This window comes from Bos taurus, chromosome 6, assembly GCF_002263795.3.
Source record: "Bos taurus isolate L1 Dominette 01449 registration number 42190680 breed Hereford chromosome 6, ARS-UCD2.0, whole genome shotgun sequence".
In the NCBI taxonomy this organism is placed as follows: domain Eukaryota; kingdom Metazoa; phylum Chordata; class Mammalia; order Artiodactyla; family Bovidae; genus Bos; species Bos taurus.
This window is the reverse complement of record NC_037333.1, coordinates 56973059-56998130: the sequence shown is the minus strand read 5'-3', so window position 1 is coordinate 56998130 and position 25072 is coordinate 56973059. Positions and strand designations below refer to the sequence as shown.

At 41.7% G+C, this 25072-nt stretch overlaps 1 protein-coding gene across 4 annotated transcripts in view; it reads left to right on the top strand.

Moving 5' to 3' along the window:
* Positions 1-25072, top strand: part of RELL1 (RELT like 1) — a 96692-nt gene that overhangs the window by 27801 nt on the left and 43819 nt on the right. For all 4 annotated transcript variants that reach the window (XR_009494805.1, XR_009494803.1, XM_059887669.1 and 1 more), the window contains exons 2-3: positions 12179-12403; positions 16531-16602. Coding sequence is in view for 2 of the 4 variants with exons in the window: in XM_059887669.1 (XP_059743652.1) it covers positions 12179-12403; positions 16531-16602 (297 nt within the window). In the remaining 2 variants the exon portion in view is untranslated. The remainder of the gene's footprint in view (positions 1-12178; positions 12404-16530; positions 16603-25072) is intronic.

The following is a 25072-nucleotide window of genomic DNA, read 5'->3' as shown; positions in this document are numbered from 1 at the left end:
TGAATCCCTTCCCAAGGAGTAGCTATGAGGCTGTAGTTGTTTTCTGTGTTCAGTCTTTTGGTGCCCTTGAAGAGTTGTGTTTGGTCAGAAAGTTCTGTGGCCTTAAGAAATCACTTTAAATAGTAAATCTGAGACAGTTGTGGAGAATGCTAGGAACTTGTACTCTGCAGAGTTCATTTTCCCATTCTAGTTTAAATGGAAACCTGGAATGGCAAATATTTACAGTTTCCGGCATTATTTTTAGTATTTTTGTATCTTTATATTGACGTCACCCCAGTTTCAGTCCTTTGTTCTGGTTGCTACCTGGGGTTCAAGAGTAATTCAGTTTTGTCCTCCCAACCTCCTGCTTGTCAAGAATGTTTATTTCCTTTTTGTCCAGCCAAATTCAGTTTTTCTTTTGAAACCTAATATAAAGTCTTTTTTTCTTCTTGGATCCACACTAATTATACTTCCCTTCTCACCTCCTGTGGTATTTATACAAAGAAACTGCGGCTTAAGGAAGGGTTATGCTCCAGACATTCCGTTTTGAGTAATTGGAAAGTACGCTAGAAATTGAAATGCATTTTCCCATTAAAAATAATAATTAGGCTCCCACAAAGGCTATTTAAAAAGTGACAACATAGGACTTAGAGAACTTTATTATTACAGAGAAGGTGAAAAGTAAAGTGGACTGCTGTGTGAACCACTTGGATTCAACATTGTACCATATTCACTTGCTCACCCTATCTGTCCACCCGTCCATCCATCCATTTACCTACTTTTTTTGGCTGAACTCTTGGAAATCAAGTGTATTCAGTGTTGCATTTCACCTACATCCCTCTGCTATCATTTTGTAGGACTGAGGACTTCCTTCCGCATAACCACAACACCATCATCACAGCTAAGAAAATAATTCAAGTCTGTAATACTGTTTAATCCATTTTCCTGTTGTCCTCAAAATAGCCTTTATTGCTGTTTTAAAATTTTTATTGTTTAGAATCTGGAACCAGACTGCCATCAGGTTTACAAACCTCATTTTGTCCTATTATTTCTAACAAAAGCTCTTTGAAGCCACATTTAGCCAAGTGCTGGGGGAGGCGAGGAGCTTTCCTCGTGAGCCTTCCTGGTATGTTGCATTCTCGGGTGCTCCTCTCCCATGCTTAACGCCTGTCTCTGGATCCTGGGTGCTCCTGCTACCCTGAGCCCTGCATTTTAGCATCCTCCAGGGTGCAGCTGGGGCTTCCCTGGTAGCTCAGATGGTAAAGAATCCATCTGTAATGCAGGAGACCCCGGTTCGATTCCTGGGTCAGGAAGATCCCCTGGAGAAGGGATAGAAGATATTCTCCAAGAAGAGTATCCACTCCAATATTCTTGACTGGAGAATCCCATGGACAGAGGAGCCTGGTGGGCTACAGTCCATGGGGTCACAGAGAGTCAGACACGACTGAGCGACTAAGCATAGCACAGGGTGCAGCTGGTCTCTCACGGGTATGAGCAGAAACCTCAGAGACAGCTGCATTTTTCAAGGGACCTCTTAGCCAAACGCTCATGTCAATCAGGGGTTCACAACCAGACATTGCTGATTTATGCATGTTTTTCTGAGGAAGGCTTTCTGGGCCTCCATCTGTTCCTATAGTGGTTTTTGCTGTCCAGAATCAAGTACAGCAGAAACCAACACAACATTGTAAAGCAATTGTCCTCCAATTAAAAATAAAAAAGTAAAATTGAAAAAGAGAATCTTCCAGTATCAGGATAGCATTTCAGGCAATTCAATAAGGTAAAGGTAACTGTACCTTGTATTGGGAGGGCTTTTGTGTCATGGGTGAGTGATCTCTGAGCAAGTGGGTCCTGTCTGGGTCTCCCCTTCCTGTCTTGTCACAGCTGTGGAGTGGGGGAGGGTGGGCTGTAGCAGCTGTCTATCTGGGAGGCGTTTGGAAACTGGTAGCTGCCTGAAGTTTCACTACAAAGTTTAGGACTTATTTATATACTGAAGTTCATTGTTTTCCAATTTCCATATAAGCTCATTTGTTCTCTTCATACATTTTAAGCTTTTAAGATTTGGGCAAATGTTGTGTCTCAGTCAGTGGTGCTGGGGGTGGGGTGGTATCTCTTAAGAGCTCCATGGCCTTGGTTATCTCTGTAGCCAAAAATAGAAATAATTGGGAATGATTTTATTTTGTAGAATTTGCTTTGCATTCTGCCCTTTCATTGTGTCCATAATTGATTTAAACTGTGTTTAAACAATTAGCTTAATAAAGGAGGTTGTTTTTCAGGAGCTAATAGATCTTAGCTCAGCCAGAGCAGGATTGAGAGGCTGTGTGTGAGCTGGCTATGAGCACTATCCTGAGATGAGATCTGCTTGGCTTTTCCTCCAGGCTCTTACTAGTTTCCAACCATGTGACCCAGGGCAAGTGGCAGACCCTCCCCCACCTCCAGCTCCTCTCTCTAATGAATACCCACCTCATAGGACTGTGACCATCAAAAACCCTTGAGCCCTGTGGCCTAAGCCCCTTTGTGAGGTCTCATCAAGTATATTCATATTTGTGCAGCAGACTCGGTGGAGCAGAGGTTGTAAATAGCCTCATATCAGATCAAGTTCTGCTACCAGTGAGTTTGTCGGATTGAGTTTTGCTGTGAAATGAGGTATAAGACTTCTTATCTTTAGAATTTTGGGGATTTTGCCTTGTGGACACAGGAGGGTATGTTTTACCAACCCAGAGGGAATTGTGGATGGAGCTGAAGAAGGCTGAGTATGGAATGTCAAGAACCAAGGACATTGGCATCAGCACATAATATTCCAGTTGACCAAACTGAGGCACAGAGAAGTAATCACAGAGGCAGCCAGGGCAAAGCTGGAGGAAGAAAAACGCCTTTAGAGAAATGCAAATTTTGCCCTCCTAGTCAGTAATGTAGTCCAACAATAGACTTTTGGATCCTGTGATTTGAATGTTTTTGCTGGAAAAAAAAAAAAAATAGGGTGTGTGAGTGTGTTTAAAAGCAACGTTCCAACCAAGCTGGGTAGGCTATCTATTTTCCAGCCAAGTCCTTTTCTCCCATCAGAGAGTTGTTGGGTAACCCAAGCTTCTGAGAACGTACCCCTTTCCTGATAGAATTGCTATCAGAACCATCAAAATGCTCTTGGCCCTGGCTGGAATGAAGCTGCTTGGGAGGAGTCATGAGGGCCTCCTTATCTGGAGTCTCAGGTTATCACCGTCTTCCCCATTATTTTAGCAACCCTTGAGTTATGTCCACTGGGTTTGAGGAATGCCATTTCTGTGCCATTGCTTCTCAGCTCCTGTTACCATTGGGGTCAGTTGGAAACTTAAATATTACTTGGAAACTAGGCTAGAAAACTGCTTTTGATTTTGGGGGGTTGACTTTGAGCCCTTCCTCATACCTCTTCCTCAGTTTCTTGCTTTCGTTTGTGACTTTGTCAACAAGATCTTGGCAAAACTCAATACTAATGTGTCCTCAAAATAAAGTGAATTAAGACAACCTGGCTGGGTCTAGGAAAAACCCAAAGGATTTTGATAACCCCTGGCTTTTGTTGGACATGCCTTACTTGTGATGTTGTGGAAGGGAATCATGTTTATCAGTAAGAGCTGAGACCCTCCCTGTTTCGGTGGCTATTGGTGTGTGTGGAGGTTACTAAAGATACTAAAGTTGAGGTGATGGGCTTGTTTTGAAGGGGCTGAGGGACCTAAGCTTGTGGCCTGCAAAAGATGAGCTGTGATTTGGGAATTGGGTAGGAGCTCAGAGGTGGAGGACAGTTTCAGTTTTATACTTGTTCATCCAGGAAACTGCTCTGAGGTCTGGTAGTAGGCATTTTCAAAACATCCTACTTTCTGCTGTGCTAATTGGAACTCAGTTTTGAGATCTGGGGAGCCTTTGATCTCAGTTGTGAAATTAGAGAGCAAACCAGCATTTAGCATTTTAACCAAGAGTTGGTAAATGATGACCTCAGGTCAGGGAGGAGGAAGCAGCGTCCATGCAGGCAGGATCTAGACTGCCTGGCCTGAATCTAGGAGCTGCCATGTAGTAGCAACGTGACCTTGAGAAGACTGTATGACCTTTCTGTGCTTCCTTTCCCCATTTGTAGCATGGGGAGAATGCCAGTAGCTGTGTCGGAAGTTTGCTTTGAAGAGTCAGTGCTTAGCTTAGTGGTGGCTTGTAAATGCTCCATAGTGTGATGGTGGTAGTTCTTGTTGGTAGTTAATAGAGGAGTAACAAACCTGTCTGAACTAGACTTCCAGCACTTCTAGAACTCTTACCAACCTCTTCCTTCCTCTGTTTTGCCCTACACTCCCTTCTGACCCTGGTGTCTGATCTCTTGTTTTTCTTTTCTGCTCCGGAGGCCCTCTCTCATGGGTTAGCCCAGTTGCAGGTTTGGGGTGCCCATCTCAGCTGTGCCCCGAATGCCTTTGCAGTCCTCTCCCATTCCTGCAGACTCTCCACTAAGCCTCACTGTCCCCACAGGCCCCTTATTCTTCCCTGGGGTCTCAACAGATGCCATCTCTTACCTTCAGAGACAGTGGAGGCTCCCAGGCATCTTTTCATTCGTGGACCTTCCGCCCACCCTAAAGGATCACTCATGGACCCCCTGCCTTTGGAGAACGAGGTGTCCTTTTACCTGTTCAAGTTTTTAATCCACCTCCTTCCTTCTTACGGAAATCATCTCCTCCAGTTCCTCAAGGTCATCACTTTACACACTGTCTCAGACTCTCCTTTTTGCTCCTTTTCTGCCTGTAAAGAAACACTCTGCTTTCAGTCATTTTAAAAAAATTCCAGGGAATTCCTTGGCAGTCCAGTGGTTAGGACCCCACACTTTTACTGCTGGGGACTGGCCCAACCCTAGGTTGGGGAACTTAAGATCCCATGTGCCACACAATGCAGCCGGAAAAAAAAAGAATTCAAAAAGGCAAATAAAAATTTCTTCCCGTTATGCTGAAGGTGAACTCCCTTACTCTTAATGCTCATATCGAGCTTCTAGAAAGAGCAAACTGAGCTGTTTCTGCTCCTCAGCTCAGGGAATCTAGTCTTTCCTTCTGGTCTATGAAAAACCGCTCCCTCCAAGGCCACAAAGATCTCCCACGGAATGGTTTTTCTTTCCTTGTTTATTTTATTTATTTTTTCATTTTATGTATGATGTATGTATGTGTTTTAGGATTTTAAGTTTACTTCAAGAGACTATGGAGAAAAAGGTAGCAAAGCACAACAAGGGGATAGTTAAGAAAATGTTCCAAGTTGCTCCCTAAGTTAGCAATTGAAGAGTTTCCATTTGTTCTTATGTGAACTTCTACGTGGCCCAATTTGTCTTGAGTTTTTCTCAATTCTCTTTCAAAAGATTCTTCTTAGAGTGTTTCTTTTTTCTTTTTATTTATTTCTTTTTATTTTTTTTTTTTTTACTGTGCTAAGAACACTTAAAATGAGAATTATCTTCTTAACAAATTTTTAAGTGCACAATGCAGTATTGTTAACTAAGGGCACAATGCTGTACAGCAAATATCTGGAATTTATTCATCTTGCATAACTGAAACTTCATCCCCATTGAATAGCAGCTACCCATTTCTCCCTGCCCCTGGCTCCTGGAAACCACCATTCTGCTCTCTTTCTGTGAATTTGACTATTTTAGATAATCTCATGGAAGTGGAATCATGCAGTAATTGTCCTTCTGTGACTGGCTTATTTCACTTGGCCTCATGTCTTCTGAGAGTCCCTTGGACAGCAAGGAGATCAAACTAGTCAATCTTAAAGGAAATCAACCCTGAATATTGATTGGAAAGGCTGGTGCTGAAGCTGAAGCTCCAATACTTTGGCCACCTGATGAGAAGAACTGACTCATTTGAAAAGACCCTGATGCTGGGAAAGATTGAAGGCAGGAAGAGAAGGGGACAACACAGGATGAGATGGTTGGATGGCATCACTGACTTAGTGGACATGAATTTGAGCAAACTCCAGGAGATGGTGAAGGACAGGGAAGCTTGGTGTGCTGCAGTCTGTGGGGTTGCAAAGAGTCGGACACGAGTTGGTGACTGAACAACAGCAACAACAATGACAATAATGTCTTCCAGGTCCATTTTTGTTGTCCTTTATGGTGAGATTTCCTCCTTTTTAAAAAAGCTGAATGGGATCTGATTCATGTCACATACATGTCACATTTCTTTATCTGCTCAAAGATCAGAACATTTGTTCCCCTGGCCGCGAAGAGTGTGGCAGTGCAGAAGATCCTATTTCAGTTCTTCTGGATAGACACCCAGAAATGGGGTTGCTGGATCATGTGGTAGTTCTATTCTTGTCTGTTTTTTTTTTTTTTTTTTTTAGAAACCTCTATACTATTTTCCATAGTGGCTGCACCATTTTACATTTCCTTCCTGTTTTAGTTGCTCTCTCCTGAAGCATCTCACCTAGCTGACTGCTCATTCTTTCTGGAAACTCCTTCTTCTGTGTTCCAAGCTAGAGTCCTGACTTCTCTTCCTAGTTCCTCATGGAGTATTTCCAGTTGCTCAGTGGGTATTTCCATTTGAAGGTCCCCTGCTTATTTACCTCTATCACTACATGTTCAAAAACATATAGTTCTTCTCCATGCAATTACATTAGCATATATACTAATCTATGCTGCTGCTGCTAAATCATTTCAGTCGTGTCCGACTCTGTGTGACCCCATAGACGGCAGCCCACCAGGCTCCCCCGTCCCTGGGATTCTCCAGGCAAGAACACTGGAGTGGGTTGCCATTTCCTTCTCCAATGCATGAAAGTGAAAAGGGAAAGTCAAGTTGCTCAGTTGTGTGCCACTGTTTGCGACCCCGTGGACTGCGGCCCACCAGGCTCCTCCGTCCATGGGATTTTCCAGGCAAGAGTACTGGAGTGGGGTGCCATTGCCTTCTCTGCTAATCTATGCTAGGTACCCTGTAACCAAACACCACACACTGGGTGACGTAAAAAGGAGAAATTCATTGTCTTATTGTTCCGGAGGCTGGGACTCCAAGACGAGTGTCAGCAGGGTTGCTCTTTCTGAGGGCTGTGAGGGTCTGTCTGTTCCATGTTTCTGTTATAGATTCTGGTGGTTTGCTGGCAGTCTCTGGTGTTCCTTGGCTTCTCCAAAGCATCACTCGAATCTCTATCTTCATGTCATGTTTTTGCCTCCAAATTTCCTTTTTTTTTTAAAGGACAACAGCCACATGGGACTAGGGTCCACCCTAAAGAGTTCATTTTAACTTGATTACCTTTGTAAAAAGACCCTGTATCCTAATATGGTCATGTTCTCAGGTACTTGGGGTTAGGACTTCCCACATATGTATTGCTGCTGCTAAGTCTCTTCAGTCGTGTCCGACTCTGTGCAACCCCATAGACGGCAGCCTACCAGGCTCCCCCATCCATGGGATTTTCCAGGCAAGAGTACTGGAGTGGGTTGCCATTGCCTTCTCCACATATGTATTGAGGATGAGGCAAAATTCAACCCATAGCGCCATTCAAACTTGATTTTTTTTTCCAGATATTTTTCATCTCAGTGAATGGCACCAGTGTTCACCATGTTATTCATGCAGATGCCTGGGCATCATCCTTATCAACTCACTTGCACTTCTGTTAACTTAGGGTCCAGAGCTTACAGAATTTGGAGGCACAATTTTGAAATAGGAACCATAGGATCCAACAGTTTTACAAAGGGATTGGTGATCCATGACTCTCAAATGGCTCACAACCTCTGCTGTATATCTTTTTTTTTTTTCTTTAAAGTGTCTATCACCTTGGTACATATATAATATATATGTAAGAATTTTAAAAAATTACAGAAAAGCATAAAAATATAATTAATAATTAGCCTATTATTCAATTACTCAGAATCACTTACCATTTTGGTTATTTCTTCATGTAGTTTATACCTTCATGTACTTTATTTATTTATTTATTTTTTACTAGTTTGATCCTACAGTATGTATGGTTTTTGAATCCATCTTTTAAAATTCATTATTAGATAATAAGTATGTTCCCATATCTTCACAAAATCTTCATGAATAGTTTTAAATGGTGCATATTATTCCGTCAAATGGACAGACAATGGTTGACTCAGATATTTTATTATTATCCCATTGTCAAACATGCATTTGTTGCTGTTTTTGACTTTTTATAATGTTACAACAACCTTTGCTATTAATTTGGACTCAGTTTTTTTCAGAATTTAAATATGAGTCAGGTAAGGATGAAGACAAAAGATGGACGTGGTGTCTCTAAGCAGATTATTAGTGTAAATTGAAGAAACAATTAAGCCTACCTAAGTTAACCAGTATCTTAGGCATTAATTGTGAATAGTTGATTTGTGATTTAAAAGTTATTCTTAAATTGCTGAGGTAGATAACAGGGATTCTCTGGTCAACATTTTGCTCTTTAGTGATTCTTTGTAGTCTATAACAGGGCTGTACAACATAACTTCTTGTTGTTCACTGGTTCAGTCGCCTCTGACTCTTTGTGACCCCATAAACTGCAGCAGGCCAGGCTTCCCTATCCTTCCCATCTCCTGGAGTTTGCTTGAACTCACATCCATTGAGTCAGTGATGCCATCTAATCATCTCATCCTCTGTCACCGCTTTCTCCTCTTGCCCTCAATCTTTCCCAGCATCAGGGTCCTTTCCATTGAGTCAGCTCTTCACATCAGGTGGCCAAAGTATTGGAGCTTCAGCTTCAGCATCAGTCCTTCCAGTGAATATTCAGGGTTGATTTCCTTTAGGATTGACTGGTTTGATCTCCTTGCTGTCCAAGGGACTCAAAGAATTTTCTCCAGCACCACACTTCAAAAGCATCAATTCTTCAGTGCTCAGCCTTCTTTATGGTCCAACTCTCACATCCATACATGACTACTGGAAAGACCATAGCTTTGACTGTATGTACCTTTGTTGGCAAAGTGATGTCTCTGGTTTTTAATAGGCTGTCTAGGTTTGTCATAGCTTTTCTTCCAAGAAGCAAGCGTCTTTGAATTTTGTGGCTGCAGTCACCATACGCAGTGATTTTGGAGCCCAAGAAAATAAAATCTGCTACTGTTCCCACTTTTTCCCCATTTTTTGTCATGGAGTGATGGGAATAGATGCCATGATCTTAGTTTTTTGAATGTTGAGCTTTCAGCCAACTTTTTACTCTCCTCTTTTACCTTTATCAAGAGGCTCTTGGGATGACGGAAATGTTCTTTATCTGACCTCTCTAATATGGACCAGTTAGCCACATATGACTGTTGAGCACTTGAAATGTGGTTAGTCCACCTAAGGAACTGAATTTTAAATTTTATCTATTTTTAATTGACTTAAATTTAAATTGCTGTTTGTGGTTAGTGATTACTGTATTGGATAGTGCAGTTCTATCAAGATAATAACTAAACTCTTCTATGTGCTGTGCTTAGTCGCTCAGTCATGTCTGACTCTCTGCAACTCCATGGAATGTAGCCCAACAGGCTCCTCTGTCCATGGGGATTCTCTAGGCAAGAATACTGGAGTGGGTTGCCATGCCCTCCTCCAGGGGATCTTCCCAACCCAGGGATCGAACCCAGGTTTTCTGCATTGCAAGCGGATTCTTTACCAACTGAGCACAGGGAAGCCCAAGAGTAAACACTTTTATAGTGCTTATCTTTTCCTAAATACTCTAAGTGCTTTACACATTAATGTGTGTAATCCTCACAGTGAATTTAACAAATAGTCTTCCAGTTACTTTGCTATATAAAAAATTGCCACAAAACTTAGTGGCTTAAAACAATGACTGCCAAAGAATTTGGGGCCACATTTTGAAACCATTGTAGAGAGGTACAATCATTTTGATTCCATTTTACAGATGAGAAAATTGAGCACAGAGCAGTTAAAAAACTTATTCAAGGTGACATGCCTAGTTAGTGGCCAAGCAATTATTTATGCTAGGCAGTCTGACCTTTTAGCTACAGTGCATCTCTGTAATTCATGTTTCACTAATTTAGAGTCGTATCTTCCTCGGCTTTTTCCATGGTGTGGTAATTATGAGATTAAATGACTGACACCTGTCTGTAAATCACAAACTGTGAATTCATAGTATTTTCAAGGGTTTCCTAGAGGTCAAGTTAATGATGAATACACATTCTTAACCACCTGATTCGGGAGGAGCTGCCTGGCTTCAAGTCTGAGCCCCCTGCTTTCATTCCTGTTTCTGCTGCTTCCTAAACAGAATTTATCGCTTCCAGCTTGAAACTGACCATGATTCTGAGTAAAACTCTTTCAGTCTTAACATGTTGCCTGCTTTAGCTATTCCTGTTGCATGGAATATGTTTTTAAAAGGAATTAATAAATAAAATGCTTAGAATTACTAAGGGAGTTAAATATTTCTGGTTTTACTGAAATTAAGTCTTGATGTTAAACCCTAATTTGGATGATATGTTTGCATATATTTAGGGAAGTGTGTATGTGTACTCTTTTTTATTCATTCATCCGTTTAATTATATTCTTGGGAGAGAAATCAGAATGAATATGTAGCTTATCCCCAGATTCTAGAGGTTTCATGATAATATAAAGAATGCCACCTTTTACAAAACCTGAGAAACCAGCAGTTTCCTTTCATGGGCAGAGATAATGGTTATTTCCATCTGAAAGTGAGGGAGCCCTTTGTCCTGTGGTCTCTGTTTGATATTGTTTGCTGCAGTGATGAAATGTGGTCATTTCACACCTGGTATTTGTCCTCATGTGATCATTTTTTCCCCACCAAAATACTCTCGAGAGAGTTTGTAGTTAAATGCATCTAGATTCCCAGTTTCTGGGTTTCTTAAGCAATATGTGTAAATCTCTGTGATGCAGAAAACCTCATTGTATCACTTCAGAATCTGAGTACCCCAAATAACGAGACTTCATTTCAGTCAAACCCCACATTTTCCTTTAGTCTTCATCCTTCCTGACCCCCTCCTTTGTGTGATAACTCCCTTTTTATCTTGTGTGTGTGAATTGATACTTTGCTGATTTTCCACACAGTTGGCTCTTTCTCCATTATCTTAACTGGTAGAATCTTATATTGTATGAGCTGGGATGTTTCTCCCTCTCACTCCTTCATGGAGGTGACTCAGTTCCCTGTATATCCTGGCACACTCGTGGGCCCAGATATCCTGCTGCTTCTGGTGTAAGTCCATGTGGAACTTTGACGTGTCCAGAAGCAAATGGCTCCTTCTCCCCCGTAGATGCCCCCTTCCCAGCTGCACTGTTTCTGAAGTCATAAAATAGGTCCCCACTGTTCCTATTTCTTTTAGTGCCCCATGCATACCTTCTCCCAGTCTCTCATGCCTGCCCAGGTGTTTAGTGCCCGTTTCCAGTGCTACCCTACAGGCTCCAAGCTGGCACTGGGCATGCTGTCTTGTTTTCCACTCTCTATCCAGCTCCCAGCTGGTGCTTTTCATACAACAGTCATGCCATAAATGATAATTTGGGTTGGTGAGCAAATACGCAAATGCGCGTGCTTCCATTTTTATATGTGTGCCCCTAGGCCAAAACCTGATGCGTCCTGGATTTGTCTCTCTTTTTTCATGCACTAGATCAGTCAGTTTACTAAATCTTTCTGGGACATATGCTCCATGAGGACAAGGGTCTTTGTTTTGCTCAGTGGTAAGTTACAAATGCCTAAAACGATGCCTGCCATGTAGTTGAGCATTTGCTTTGCTGTAGAAATGGTTCTAGATGTTTTATGTGTGTTCATTTATTTCATCTTCATAACAAGCCTTGAGGGGTGGGTTGGGTACTGTTAGTATGTCTGTTCATCAGAAGCCAAGGCATGGAGATTAAGTCATTGTCCAGAGTCACACAGCTGCAAAGTGGTGGAGCTGGGACTTGACCCCAAGTCTCCTGAGTCTGTGCTTTTAACCGCTAAGGACTCTGCTATGATACCACCTAGTGATGGTGTGTGTACTCTATGTGCACCCTTTGCTGAAACTGTGCATTCACTCCACGATGTATAGATAATCTCACAGATGAAGAAGCAGAGGCTAGCTTGGAGAGCTTTAAAAAAAAAATTACCCCAAGGGGGCCCAGGTTATGAGTAGCAGGGTCAGGATAGGAACTCAAGCCCATGTGCCTGTCCTGCCGGACCCGCCAGCCTCTGCCTGACCTGTGGTTTTGGAAACAGGCTCACATTTAACAGGGACATTTCCCAAGGTTGTCAGATGTTCCTTGTCTCCAGTAGACATCTGACGCGGCTGTGTATGTTTCTTCCTCAGATCATAGTGGCAGCCACCCGTTACCCTCCAAAACCGAGACGACGCCCTCACCCACTAACAACAATGGGAATGGACACCCGGAATACATCGCATATGCCCTTGTCCCTGTGTTCTTCGTCATGGGTCTCTTTGGCGTCCTCATTTGCCACCTGCTTAAGAAGAAAGGCTATCGATGTACAACAGAAGCTGAGCAAGACGTTGAAGGAGAAAAGGTTGAAAAGATAGGTAAAAATCTGGATTATTTTTTTTTTGTGGGCATGTGAGTGCAGACAATTTTTTAATAAGAAATGAGTCATGTATGTTTTCTGTCTCTGTAAAGCAAATGATCCATCTTTTTTTCATCAAAATATATTTGATGTAATAACATCATGTAAATTTAAAGTGTGCAACACGTTATTCTGGTGCATTTATATATTGTAATATGATTGCCCTTGTAGTGATGTTTAACACCTCTATCACGTAATTGTCAGTTGTTTTTAGGGTAGGAATCATTCAGTTCTAGTCTCTCTATAAATTTGATAAGTATAGTACACAAAAGGCAGAGGAACAAGTGATCAAATTGCCAACATCTGTTGGATTATAACAAAAGAGAATTCCAGAAAAACATCTATTTCTTCTCATTGACTACTGATCAGTGGATCTTCTTTATCCATTCATTCTTTGATGGACATTAGGATATTTCCATATCTTGGCTAGTTTGAATAATTCTGCAGTAAACATGCTGCTGCTGCTAAGTTACTTCAGTAGTGTCCGACTCTGTGCCACCCCATAGACAGCAGCCCACCAGGCTTCCCCGTCACTGGGATTCTCCAGGCAAGAACACTGGGGTGGGTTGCCTTTTCCTTCTCCAGTGCATGAAAGTGAAAAGTGAAAGTGAAGTCGCTCAGAAGTGTCTGACTCTAGTGACCCCATGGACTGCAGCCTACCAGGCTCCCCGGTCCATGGGATTTTCTAGGCAAAAGTACTGGAGTGGGGTGTGCATATATCTTTCCACTTTGACTTCTTGTTTTCATTTCCTTTGGGTATATACCCAGAAATGGAATTGCTGGATCATATGATAGATCTATTTTTAATTTTTTGAGGAACATCCATATTGTTTTCCATAGAAGCAGTTCCAATTTAAATTTCCACCAACTGTGCACAAGGGTTCCCTTTTCTCTACACCCTCACCAGCACTTTTACAAAATGATCCATCTTAAAGGCAGATGCTATGGTATAGCATCATTGTAAATATTATAGGAACCACACCTAGAGTTAGAAACTTTGCTTTCATTTATTAAATAACTACGAAGTAATTTACTCTTATTGACTTTGTGGCCTTGGGCAATTAATATGCTGTAAATCACCGCTATGTTTAATTTAACTTTAATTTTATTAATTTAATTAAAATTTTAATTTAAATGAGGACAAGAATCTTTACCTTGTAAGAGTATTGTGAAATTAGAGAGAAGATACACTTGGTGTTTGTCACAAATGGCACTCAGTATATATTAACCCTTGGGCTTCCCTGGCTCAGACGGTAAAGAATCCACCTGCGGTACTGGTAGACACAGGAGACTGGGACTGGATCCCTGGGTTGGGAAGATCCCCTGGAGAAGGGCGTGGCTACACACTCCAATATTCTTGCCTGGGAAATCCTGTGGACAGAGGAGCCTGTTGGGCTACAGTCCATAGGATCACAAAGAGTCAGACACGACTAAGCAACTAACACTTTCACTTTTTTCATATAGTAACCCTTACTGTTGCTGTTGAATTAGATTCTAATAAGAACAATAGGATAACTGAATAGGTCTCACCATTTTTGTGCTGCTAGTTTTGCTAGGGGAGTTAATCTTTAAAAATTGATTCGGTTGTGCAAAAGTAATTGTGGTTTTGCATTGTTGAACTTTGCCATTTGATATTAGAATACTTTCTTCAACATCATTTTAATGTGTATGCTTTGTATTTTTTGCTAATGAATTATTACTTGCTGCTTATTTTATATGTATTTTAGACTATGGAAATTATGTTAGACAGAAAATTTTCTTATTTGAGTTCAAAATGGGTCAGAAAGCAGCAGAGACAACTTGTAACATCAACAACGCATTTGGCCCGGGAACTGCTAATGAACGTACGGTGCAGTGGTGGTTCAAGAAATTTTGCAAAGGAGACGAGAGCCTTGAAGATGAAGAGCGCAGTAGCCAGCCATCTGAAGTTGACAGCAACCAGTTGAGAAGATCTTTGAAGCTGATTCTCTTACAACTACAGGAGAAGTTGCTGAAGAACTCAATGTTGACCATTCTATGTCGTTTGGTATTTTGAAGCAAATTGGAAAGGTGAAAAAGCTTGATAAGGGGGAGGCCTCATGCTCTGACTGCAAATTAAAAAAAAACCTGTCATTTTGAAGTGTCGTCCTCTCTTATTCTATGCAACAACGACAAACCATTTCTCGATCAGATTGTGACATACGATGAAAAGTGGATTTTATACAACAACCAGAGACAACCAGCTCAGTGTTTGAATGGAGAAGACGCTCCAAAGCACTTCCCAAAGCCAGACTCACACCAAAAAAAGGTTGTGGTCACTGTCTGGTGGTCTTCTGTCTGTCTGATCCACTATAGCTTTCTGAATCCCAGAAAAACTATTACATCTGAGAAGTATTCTCAGAAAATTGATGAGATACACTGAAAACTGATGCGTGCAGCTGACATTGGTCAACAAAAAAGATGCAACAACACCCGATTGCATGTTGCACAACCAGCACTTCAAAAGTTGAACAAATTGGGCTATAAAGTTTTGTCTCATCTGCCATACTGCCGAGTAGCCAACTAACTACTGCTTCTTCTAGCATCTTGACAACTTTTTGCAGGGAAAATGAAAATGCTTTCACAACCAACAGGAGGTAGAAAATGCTTTCCAAGAGTTCATCAAATCCTGAAGCACGGATTTTTATGGTACAAGAATAAACAAGCTTATTTCTCTTTGGCAAAAATATTTTGAGTGTAATGGCTCCTATTTTGATTACTAAAGGTGTGTTTGAGGCTAGTTATAATGATTTAAAATCAGGGTCCAAAACTGTAATTACTATTGCACCAACCTAATATGAGGTTGGAGTTTATGTTTATTAAGTAAATGGTTGTGTGAACAGTGCAATGAAAAAATGACAAGAGCTGGTACCTTTGGATTGACCTCAGAGTGTCTCAGCATTTCCTCCTCACATGGAGTTTCTGGATTGTATTTGAAAACCCTGAGAGGTGAAGCCCTGTTTTCACCACAAATGTACTTTTCAACCATCCTTTTGGGCCTTGGGGAATAGTTGGTAACTCTGCTTATCCTTTTCAGACCTCAAAGGGCAGTTTTTGCAGAAATGTGACATTTGGGGTAGGTCACCCTTCAAGTGGGATCACGGGCAGAGTTGGGGAGCTTCTTCATTCCTTGCCAGCTTGCTGGCCTGTTGGTTTTTCCCACCCCCACTGACCTTTGAGGCAGGGAGTGAGCACAGTTGCACGATGAGTCATGTGTGAGTTTATGAGCAAACCGAGGCTGAATGTTTGTCAACAGAAAGCGGGACCTTTCTCTCTCATCCTCTGCAGACGCTGTGTAGGTTGGCTTAGTGGTCAGCATGTGCACTGTCTAACTGGACGTGCGTGTTCATGGGGAGGGAGTGGCTTGGGTGGAGAAGACACTTTTCCAGATTACATGGGTAATATACCACACCATGATTTCTAGGTCAACCCTCCTTTTTCTTTCTTGTGTTATGGAAGCGAATGATAGGAATCAGTTTTAGACTGAAGGTTTGACTTTTTTTTTTCCTAAAGACTATCCCATGTACAGAGTCTCTCAAAGTAAACTGAGTTTGTAGGTAATTAACCATGGCCAACATTTAGATCATTTGGAAGTATATTTCAAAGTCTTGTGAAGAGAGAGATGAATAATTACCCAATTTAAGAAATAAATTAATACTCTGTATATGGTATATCTACAATGAAAATAAAATCCAAGAAGTTTTTATTTTAGTTATCTTTATTCTTTCCATTTCCCCTTTGAGTTTAACAAAATGATGAGAGAGGAGTAATAGTTGTAAGGACTGATAAAGACATCTTGGAAATTAAGCATGTGTCTGGACTTGAGAAGATATTGATGGGCAGTTTGCACCTGTTCTGCTGAGAAAGTCGCTGTGTGTTTTCAGTCACGTGTGCTAAGAGTGTGCTAAGAGAAAGGTAGGTTAAAAGAAAGCAGAGCTCTTAGCACCATGGGTCATCAGCTGAGCTTTCTGGAGACTGTTCAGAGAAGTCTTAGGCTCTGAGACTGTGTCTCTGACCTGATGCGGGTGAGCAACTGTAACCTGTCCTCCCCTCCCCTTTCTCTTTCAGAGTTGAACGACAGTGTAAATGAAAACAGTGACACCGTTGGGCAGATTGTCCAATACATCATGAAAAACGAAGGTATGGCTGTTTTAGTGCCCAGAACAATTCATTATTCACATGTTTTATTAAAAACCTGCTTCAGAGAGTTTGTATGGATTCTCCTGTCAATGTTTCTGAAGTTATTGGTAGCACCTTCCACCTAAGCTCACAAATAGCCCAGCTTCCAGCATTATCTTATCAGGAGAGTTTCACAGAAGTGAGTTTTCTAAGAGTCAGTGGGTCTGAGTGTTGCCAAGTCAGCCCTGGAGGCTTACCTTTTAATCCTGGCATCGCCTTGATTTGGAGGAAAGTCATAGTACCTCATGAGCCTCAGTTTCTTCCTCTAAAATAATATTTACCTCATGGTATTATTGTGACATATTACACAGAAGCTGCTTGGTATAATAAGCACTCAAATATTATCTATTCCTTTTTTTCTGCTTTTAAAAATACTGTGGTAAAATACACTAAACATAGAATTTGTTGTTACACCCATTTTAAAATGTACAATTCATTGGCATTAAGTACATTTACAATGGAGAAGGAAATGGTAACCTACTCCAGTATTCTTGCCTGGGACATCCCATGGACAGAGGAGCCTGGCAGGCTACAGTCCACAGGGCCGCAAAGAGTCGGACACGACTGAGCACACACACACTCACACACACATGTTCACAATAGTGTACAAAGATCACCAGTATCTAGTTCCAGAATCTTGTCGTCATCCCAAACTCTGTATGCACTGAGCAGTCACTCCCCATTCTCCACCCTCTTCCCCTCCAGCCTCTGGCAACCCTTCCTCTGCTTTCTGCCTCTATGAGTTCACCTATTCTATGATATGTTCTTAAGTGTTAAAGCTTTTAAAAGGTCTAGGCTTTTCTGGTGGCTCAGTTAGTAAAGAATCCGCCTGTGATACAGGAGACCCAGGTTCAGTCCCTGGGTGGGGAAGATCCCCTGGAGAAGGAAATGGCAAGCCACTCCAGTATTCTTGCCTGGGACATCCCATGGACAGAGGAGCCTGTTGGGCTCAGTCCAGAGGGTCACAAAGTTGGACACAACTTAGCGACTAAACCATTACCACTAAGCTTTAATGACTTTAAGCATTTTTTTCCGTTCTGAAATGTATCCTAAACCCCTGTCTTCTTAAATTAGTTTAACCCTGATTAGATAAATCAGGGTCATTTTTCTGAAACACTGGTGACTGTCTCCACAAGATACCACACCCCAAGTGACTTTTGAGGCATGTGGCACTCCTGCCCACATACCTGTGAACGAAAAATGCCACCTCTCATATCAGTAAACAAAGAAAGTCATAGCCATCAAGCCGTCCATTACACGCCACAGTGGTGAACCCTGAGGGAACCCAAGAGGGAGAGAATGCCTGCCATCCAGCAGCCATCAGACTACAGCCTCTCCCCGACTATGAGTCCTGAGGAAACTCAGGCTGTGAAAACACTGGATGCTGGCCCCAGATAGCTGAGGTGCACATCAAAGGAATGATTTCAGTGAGCCCAGACTCTTACATCTTCCCATACATGGAAAAGTGCTGAATTCCTTGACTTGGGATGTCTGGTTTTCTTTTATTAACAGTAACAGTGACGTTCTGACTACCTGATCTTTATTGCAAAAATTCTTGTATATCTTGGCTCCCTCCTTTGTCTTTCCATAGCAGTCTCTCAGAGTTATCTGAGAGTCTTGCCTCCTGAGCTTAAGTCCTCAGATTTGTCTACTGAATAAAACATAACTTTCAACTTTTAGGTTGTGCATAACTTTTAGGTCACAGTTTTTTCAGCCAACATATCCAATAGCCCTATGCTTTGAATTCTCATGAGAATGTAAAACAAAATGTTTTCCTTGGGCGCTCTCTGGGCCCTGGTAAACACTGTCTCAAGCTGCATGCACTGACACAGCTGAGCCCTTTGTCTGAAAGTTGAAATCCCTCCATGCTGCTCAGTAAATACCTGCCTTCTGTTCCAAGCCCCTCCCTGGGATCCTGTGTCCCCATAGCCTCACTATTAACCACAGCGCCTGCCTGGCCCAGGCTGCAGTCAGTGCTTCTGACCTAGAGAAGCAGCAACTTCATATGGTTCAGCATACTTTTCCTTTTTCTTTAGAGTGGACTTTACATATTGGCATTGATCTAGGTGCTTCATGTGCATAATATCATTTAATCCTCACAGTATTCTTCTGGAGTTGATATTATTATACCCACTTTACAGATGAAGAAAGGAAGACTCCAAGTGGTTGGTCACATGGTTAGGGAGTAGTACCACCCTGCATGGGCCTCTTGCATCTATTCAGCATTGCCTTGCCTCTCTTCTAGTTTGTCGCTTTCAGTTTCTCCAGGATTGAAAACCAGATGATCTAACTTAATAGGATGATGTTTAAAATAACGAAAAAGACAGTGATCAATTGGATTCAATATCTGTTTTATAAAACAGATAAAACAGATCTTGTGGCTCAGCTGGTAAAGAATCCGCCTGCAATGCAGGAGACCTGGCTTTGATCCCTGGGTTGGGAAGATCCCCTGGAGAAGGGAAAGGCTACCTACTCCAGTATTCTAGTCTAGAGGATTCCATGAACTGTATAGTGCATGGGGTCGCAGAGTTGGACATGACTGAGCGACTTTCACTTTCACTTTTTTTCACTTTTCCTTCAGGGAGCAGTAGTTGGTGATGCTATTCTTGAGGACTCAGTGGTGCATATTTCTTTTGCATAAAGAAGTGGATTTTAATTTGCATAAGAAGTACAGAAATTTGTTCTTGGCGTAAAAGCTCCAGCCATTACAGAAGTGCACCGAGTAAGGTGTGGATGGCCCTTCATTTCTCCTGGGTCTTGCACAGTCGAAACTGCCTTCATGTACATGTATATGTATGGTTGAGTCCCTTTCCTGTCTGCGTGAAACCATCACGACTTGGTTAAAGAGCTATTCTCCAATACAGCTTCCCCGGTGGCTCAGATGGTAAAGTATCCGCCTGCGATGCAGGACACCTGGGTTCTAACCCTGGGTCAGAAAGATCCCCTGGAGAAGGAAATGACAACCCATTCCAGTATTCTTGCCTGGAGCATTCCATGTACAGAGGAGCCTGGCGCGCTACATTCCATGAGGTCGCAGAGTCGGACAAGACTGAGTGATTATCACTCACTCCAATACAAAATAAAAAGTTGGGGGGAAAAAAAAAGAGAAAGAAACTGCCTTCATGGCTTTTGGAAGCTTGGAGACCTGTGGGACCTGGGCTTCTGAGAGCTGAAGCAGCTGCTGAGTGAGTGAGTGCTGCATGAGGGGTTACTGAGAGGTGAGTGGTGTGAAGTGTCAGCTGTGAACACTTTGCTGGGGGCTAAAGTTCTCTTGTATAACTTCATATTTGGCACTGAATGCTTGCTAACTGCCAGGCCTGTTCTAAGGGTTTTCTGGGAGCCCTATGATTCAGATATATCATTTCCAATTTATTGTTGAGAAACCGAGGTCTACAGCACATAACTGACTTGCCAGTGTCACCCTGCTGCAAGTAGCAGAGTTGAGATTTGAACTCTAGCCTCTGACATCAGAGTCCATACCTGTGTACTGTCACTGCTTCTTCCTGGTGTCAGGAAAGATGAACGATAAACTTCCTCCTTTCAAAGAGATAACATATACAGCTGGGGCATTTTATAGAACTCTAAATATTAGTGCATTAAATTATTCAAACTACCTTATGAAGTCAGCCGTGTTACCACCCCATTTTGCAGATGAGGAAACAGGGGCCCAGAGGGTAAGAAAGTCACCTAAGGGTCATCAAGCTGGCCTGTGGCAGGATGGTGCCAGCAGTGGGCTCTTTTCTCCTATTACAGCCGAGGTGAAACCTGTGGGCCCCTGAAGGAAACAGACTATATAATTTCCTCACTCCCACACTCACAGACTCTAGGACTCCTCTTTTCTTTTTTAATTATGTCCTTTTCCTTTTGGAAAGTAGCTTTTTAGTTTCTGCTGCCTTGATTACCAGTGGAGTAATCAAAGCACTGATTTCATTCTTTCTCCTCCGCTCCCCAGTTCTTTGCCTTCTGTCTTTCTTATTCTTCACTCTTCTCCCTGTAAGGGCCTTCGTCTGTCACCTCTGATTTCTCCTGTGACCTCATCCTTAGGTGGCCTTGGTTCTCCTTGGCCACCAGGAGACATCTGATTTCACTGGGTCCTCACACACAGTGACCTCTCTAGCTTCCAGCCCGTGCCAAAACCACAGCTGGAGGATTAAATAGGTACCTGGGGCTCTTAACAGTTTATAACCTAGTTTTATTAGTTTGCCTTGGAGACTTAAATTCTCTGTAGAACAGAATGTATTTTTCTTTTTTTTGTCATTAACAGACTCTGAACTTAATATCCATTTAGATCTCCATGTTGAGGTTAATTAACTTTATATTTTTAAAAAATAGCACACTATAACATAATTTTTCTTTAAACATTGAAGAAAAAAGTGAATAAAATTGAGTACAAACCATTACCCTTTTCTCATGTTTATTTAGGTTTTCTTTGCCTATTTTACATATTTTAAAACACTTTCAGTCCTGATATATGACTCATCTTCTGCTTTGCATTTTTAATTTGGCTAAGGGGGTAATACTTCACCAGTACTGATGGTGACATTCTTATTTATGGTTTAAACCTATCATGTCTTGGATGTTGCAAATCACATTTCGTTTAGACAAGTATCTCTTGTAGGATGAATTTATTGGCTAAACTGCACACTGATTATTTTCCCACTAGTCTGTAATCCTTTCTAAATAGAGCAGGACTGAAGAGCATTTGGGTGATCACTGCGGAAGTTTGGAAAGTACCTGCAACTCTCCAGCTGGGCTTCTCTGCCAGGGCCAGACACTGTCTGAAAATAGCAGCACCTGTCAGTATTGTGATTACTGTCCAAGCACCCCAGATTATGGTTATTTACATTGGGCAGAAGAGAGGGGTCCCTTGGTGAAATTCTCATCTTGGCACTCAATTTGTGTGATGGCTAAAAGGGTTTCTTCATAAACTACCATCATTACTGAGTAGATCCCTGAAACTTGCCATAATAATTATGCAAACATCCTGTGAACTGTTAAACCATCATCATTTGGGTGGAGACTGAGAAGGAGTAGGGAGGAGTTGGTTGGGGTGAAATGCACCCACCCTAGAGTCAGATAGACCAGGTTTTTGTATCTAGGTCTGTTTCTAGCTGTGGGATTCTGGACAGTCAGTACAGTCTTTAGGCCTCAGTGTCTATCTGTAAAATGGGGATGATAATTCTGCCTGCTATTAGAGTGAATCCGACACGGAAGGTCTACAAAGCTTTTTGACAGTGGCTGGCACATAGCAGGATCTTGCCTTGAATGTAAGGGAAAACTTTAAAGAGAATAATGGTGGGAGAGAAAACAGGGCTGATTTTGACTACTCTATGCATATTATCAGGCAGAAGTTCAGGAAAGAAGAGAGGAAGCAGTATTTGGAAATGACTGCTCACTAGAAAATTTTCCCTGTTCTTGACAGGTTTTGCTTGCCCTGTAACTGACTCCTCCCATCCTTTGGACACCCATGAAAGGAAGTATAGTTGGACAGAATGTTGACAAGTTTAGGGGAGGGGACTTCCCTGGTGGTCCAGTGGTCAAGAATTAGCCTTGCAATGGGGAGGATACAGGTTCGATCCCTGATCAGGGAGCTAAGATCCTTCATGCTGCGGAGCAACCAAGCCCCTCTGCCACAACTACTGAGCCTGTGCAACATAAAGAAAGATTCCCACAAGATGCAACAAAGATCCTGGTGCAGCCAAATAAATAAATTTTTTTTAAAAAAGTGTAGGGAAAACTGTCTCTTGGAGCTTATTGGAGTTATGAGTAATCACAAAGAGATGTATATTTAATAGAACTTAATTGGGTTTTGCTCTTTTATAGTAATTTTATAACCAAATTAAAGCATGTGTTTATGTGCTAATGGTGGTGTTACGTTAGGGTTTTCTCATCACAGGAAACCAAAAAGGTTCCCAAGGGATAGTTCACTGAGATTTACTCCCTGGTATAGACTGGGTGAAAGCCTAGAGACAAGGGTCTACATGAGTGCGTGTGTGCATGTCTTGGTCCTACATGAGTATGCATGTTATTTGCATAAAAACTTGAGCCTACTCTTAAATCATTGCTCACAGCAAACAAAGGGGTTGTTTACTATTGTTTCTAAGAAATAAGGGTGAAGTACAGGGATACATGAATATATGAGATACAACACAAGCCTAAAAAAAAGTAATGCTTTTAATATATTTTAATTATCTTCCTGGGAGCATTTTATAATTTGATGTTTCTAACAGAGGTCATCATTTTGCAGGTGATTAATTTTCTCAGGTAACTATATAAACTTTTTGAAAAGCTCATCTTTATAAGTGAATGCTATTAGTGTTATCTTTGTTTCCATTTCTTTCTTTGGTTGTTATTTCCCCCCCTTTTTGTTAATAGTTTTGAAGTTTAGTAAAAGATAGCATAATATAACGGAGAAGGCAATGGCACCCCACTCCAGTACTCTTGCCTGGAAAATCCCATGGACGGAGGAGCCTGGTGGGCTACAGTTCATGGGGTCGCACAGAGTCGGACATGACTGAAGCAACTTAGCAGCAGCAGCAGCATAATATAAATGTCAGCTGGCAAATTATTGTGTGTTCCCTAAACACTTTATCTGAAAGAAAATGTTTTTTGGAATTCTTAGTATTAGTTCAAGGGAAATAATTAAATTATATTTAAATTTGACTTAGAGGGTAACATGCCTTTTTTTGTCCTGTGGGAGAAGGCACTACTGATCCATTTCAGTGCTTTTTTTTGTAATGATGAGTCTTTTTATATCAAAACTTATATTTGGAAATGTATTTGTGCATTTTCACAGATAGTCATGAAAGGCAAAGAAATTATTTCTTTTTGAAAATGATGGTGTGTTCCATTAGTATTTCTTCAAAAATTCTATGCATTTGCAAGGGTTGTGAAGGGGATAATATTGGATTGTGGGGGCAAAAAATCCCTTACTATTTTATATGTAAAACACAGATATGCATATAATACATAAACAATTGTTTATCTTCAGTATTATAGTTTTATGGGAGGATGAATTAGGAAAAAATGTCGAAAAAAAAAAGCTTCTGGGTGGAGCAGTCATGAAAAAAAGTTGCAGAACACTAGATCCATCTTTAGCTGTTGACTTAAAAGCAGCAGTGTTGAAACTGGAGTTAATTTTCCTTCTCTTGGAATTTCGAGATTGTTGAATATTAAATGTTGGTGTTAGCTCACATGGTAAATAGTGACTTTTTAAAAAATTGTTTTATGTCTAGAGAACTTGTTGTGGTTAGTATTGAGAACAGCACTTTAAAAATCAATGGAGAGGTTCCCCTGGTGGCTCAGTGTTAAAGAGTCTGCCTGCCAATGCAGGAGACATGGGTTTGATCCCTGATCCGGGAAGATCCCACATGCCATGGAGCAGCTAAGCCGGTGTGGCACAACTACAAGCCTGTGCACTAGAGACTGGGAGCTACAACTACTGGAGCCCATGTGCCTGGAGCCTGTGCTGCACAAGAGAACCCACTGCGGCGAGAAGCCCGTGCACTGCAACTAGAGAGTGGCCCCTGCTTGCCACAACTAGAGAAAAAGCCCAGGGAGCAACGAAGACCCAGCATAGCCAAAAATAAATAAACATTTTTTAAAAAATCAATGGAAAGGGGTCAGGAGTCAGTCACAACATCTGGCCTTGCCAGGAGATACCCAAGAGGAACTTGACCATTCAGTTCCATCTTTTATTCTTAAGACTTGACACCCTACAAAAAATGAAGTAACATGTGTGTCTGTGTACAGTGGCGGGGTGGGCGCCCAAGAAGCTGAGATTCAGTTTGCTTTAGTTGACAGCCTAGGTTCCACCTACAAATTTGGATTTTTTTTTAAAAATTAACATTAGAAGTCTAATTTAACTCAGTCCATATTAGATAACTGATGTGTGTAACCAGTGAACTTCCTATGTAAGCCCTAGTGATAAAGGACCTGCCTCCCAATGCAGGAGATATAAGAAACCTGGGGTTCAGTCCTGGGTCAGGAAGATTCCCTGGAGGAGGGCACAACACCTCCCTAGTATTATTGCCTGGATAATCCCCACAGACAGAGGAGCCTGGCAGACTACAGTCCATAGGGTTGCACAGAGTCGGACACAACTGAAGTGACTTAGCACTCATGCATCTGACCCTGACCAGCATTTGAAATTTTAAGATACCTGGCTAGAGTTAAGGTCTTGTATGGTCCTTAAGCAGAGCTAAACCAAATGGCCCACCTGAAAAACTAACCCTTTCTCATCCCCAGTGCTGTGTGGGATAGACTTGATGCTGTTACTGTGCTCTGATCAGGCATGTCCAAAGATCAGACTCTTTGCAACCCCATGAACTATAGCCCCATAAGCTCCTCCATCCTTGGGTTTTTCCAGGTAAGAGTACTGGAGTGGGTTGCCATTTCCTCCTCCAGGAGATCTTCCTGATCCAGGGATCAA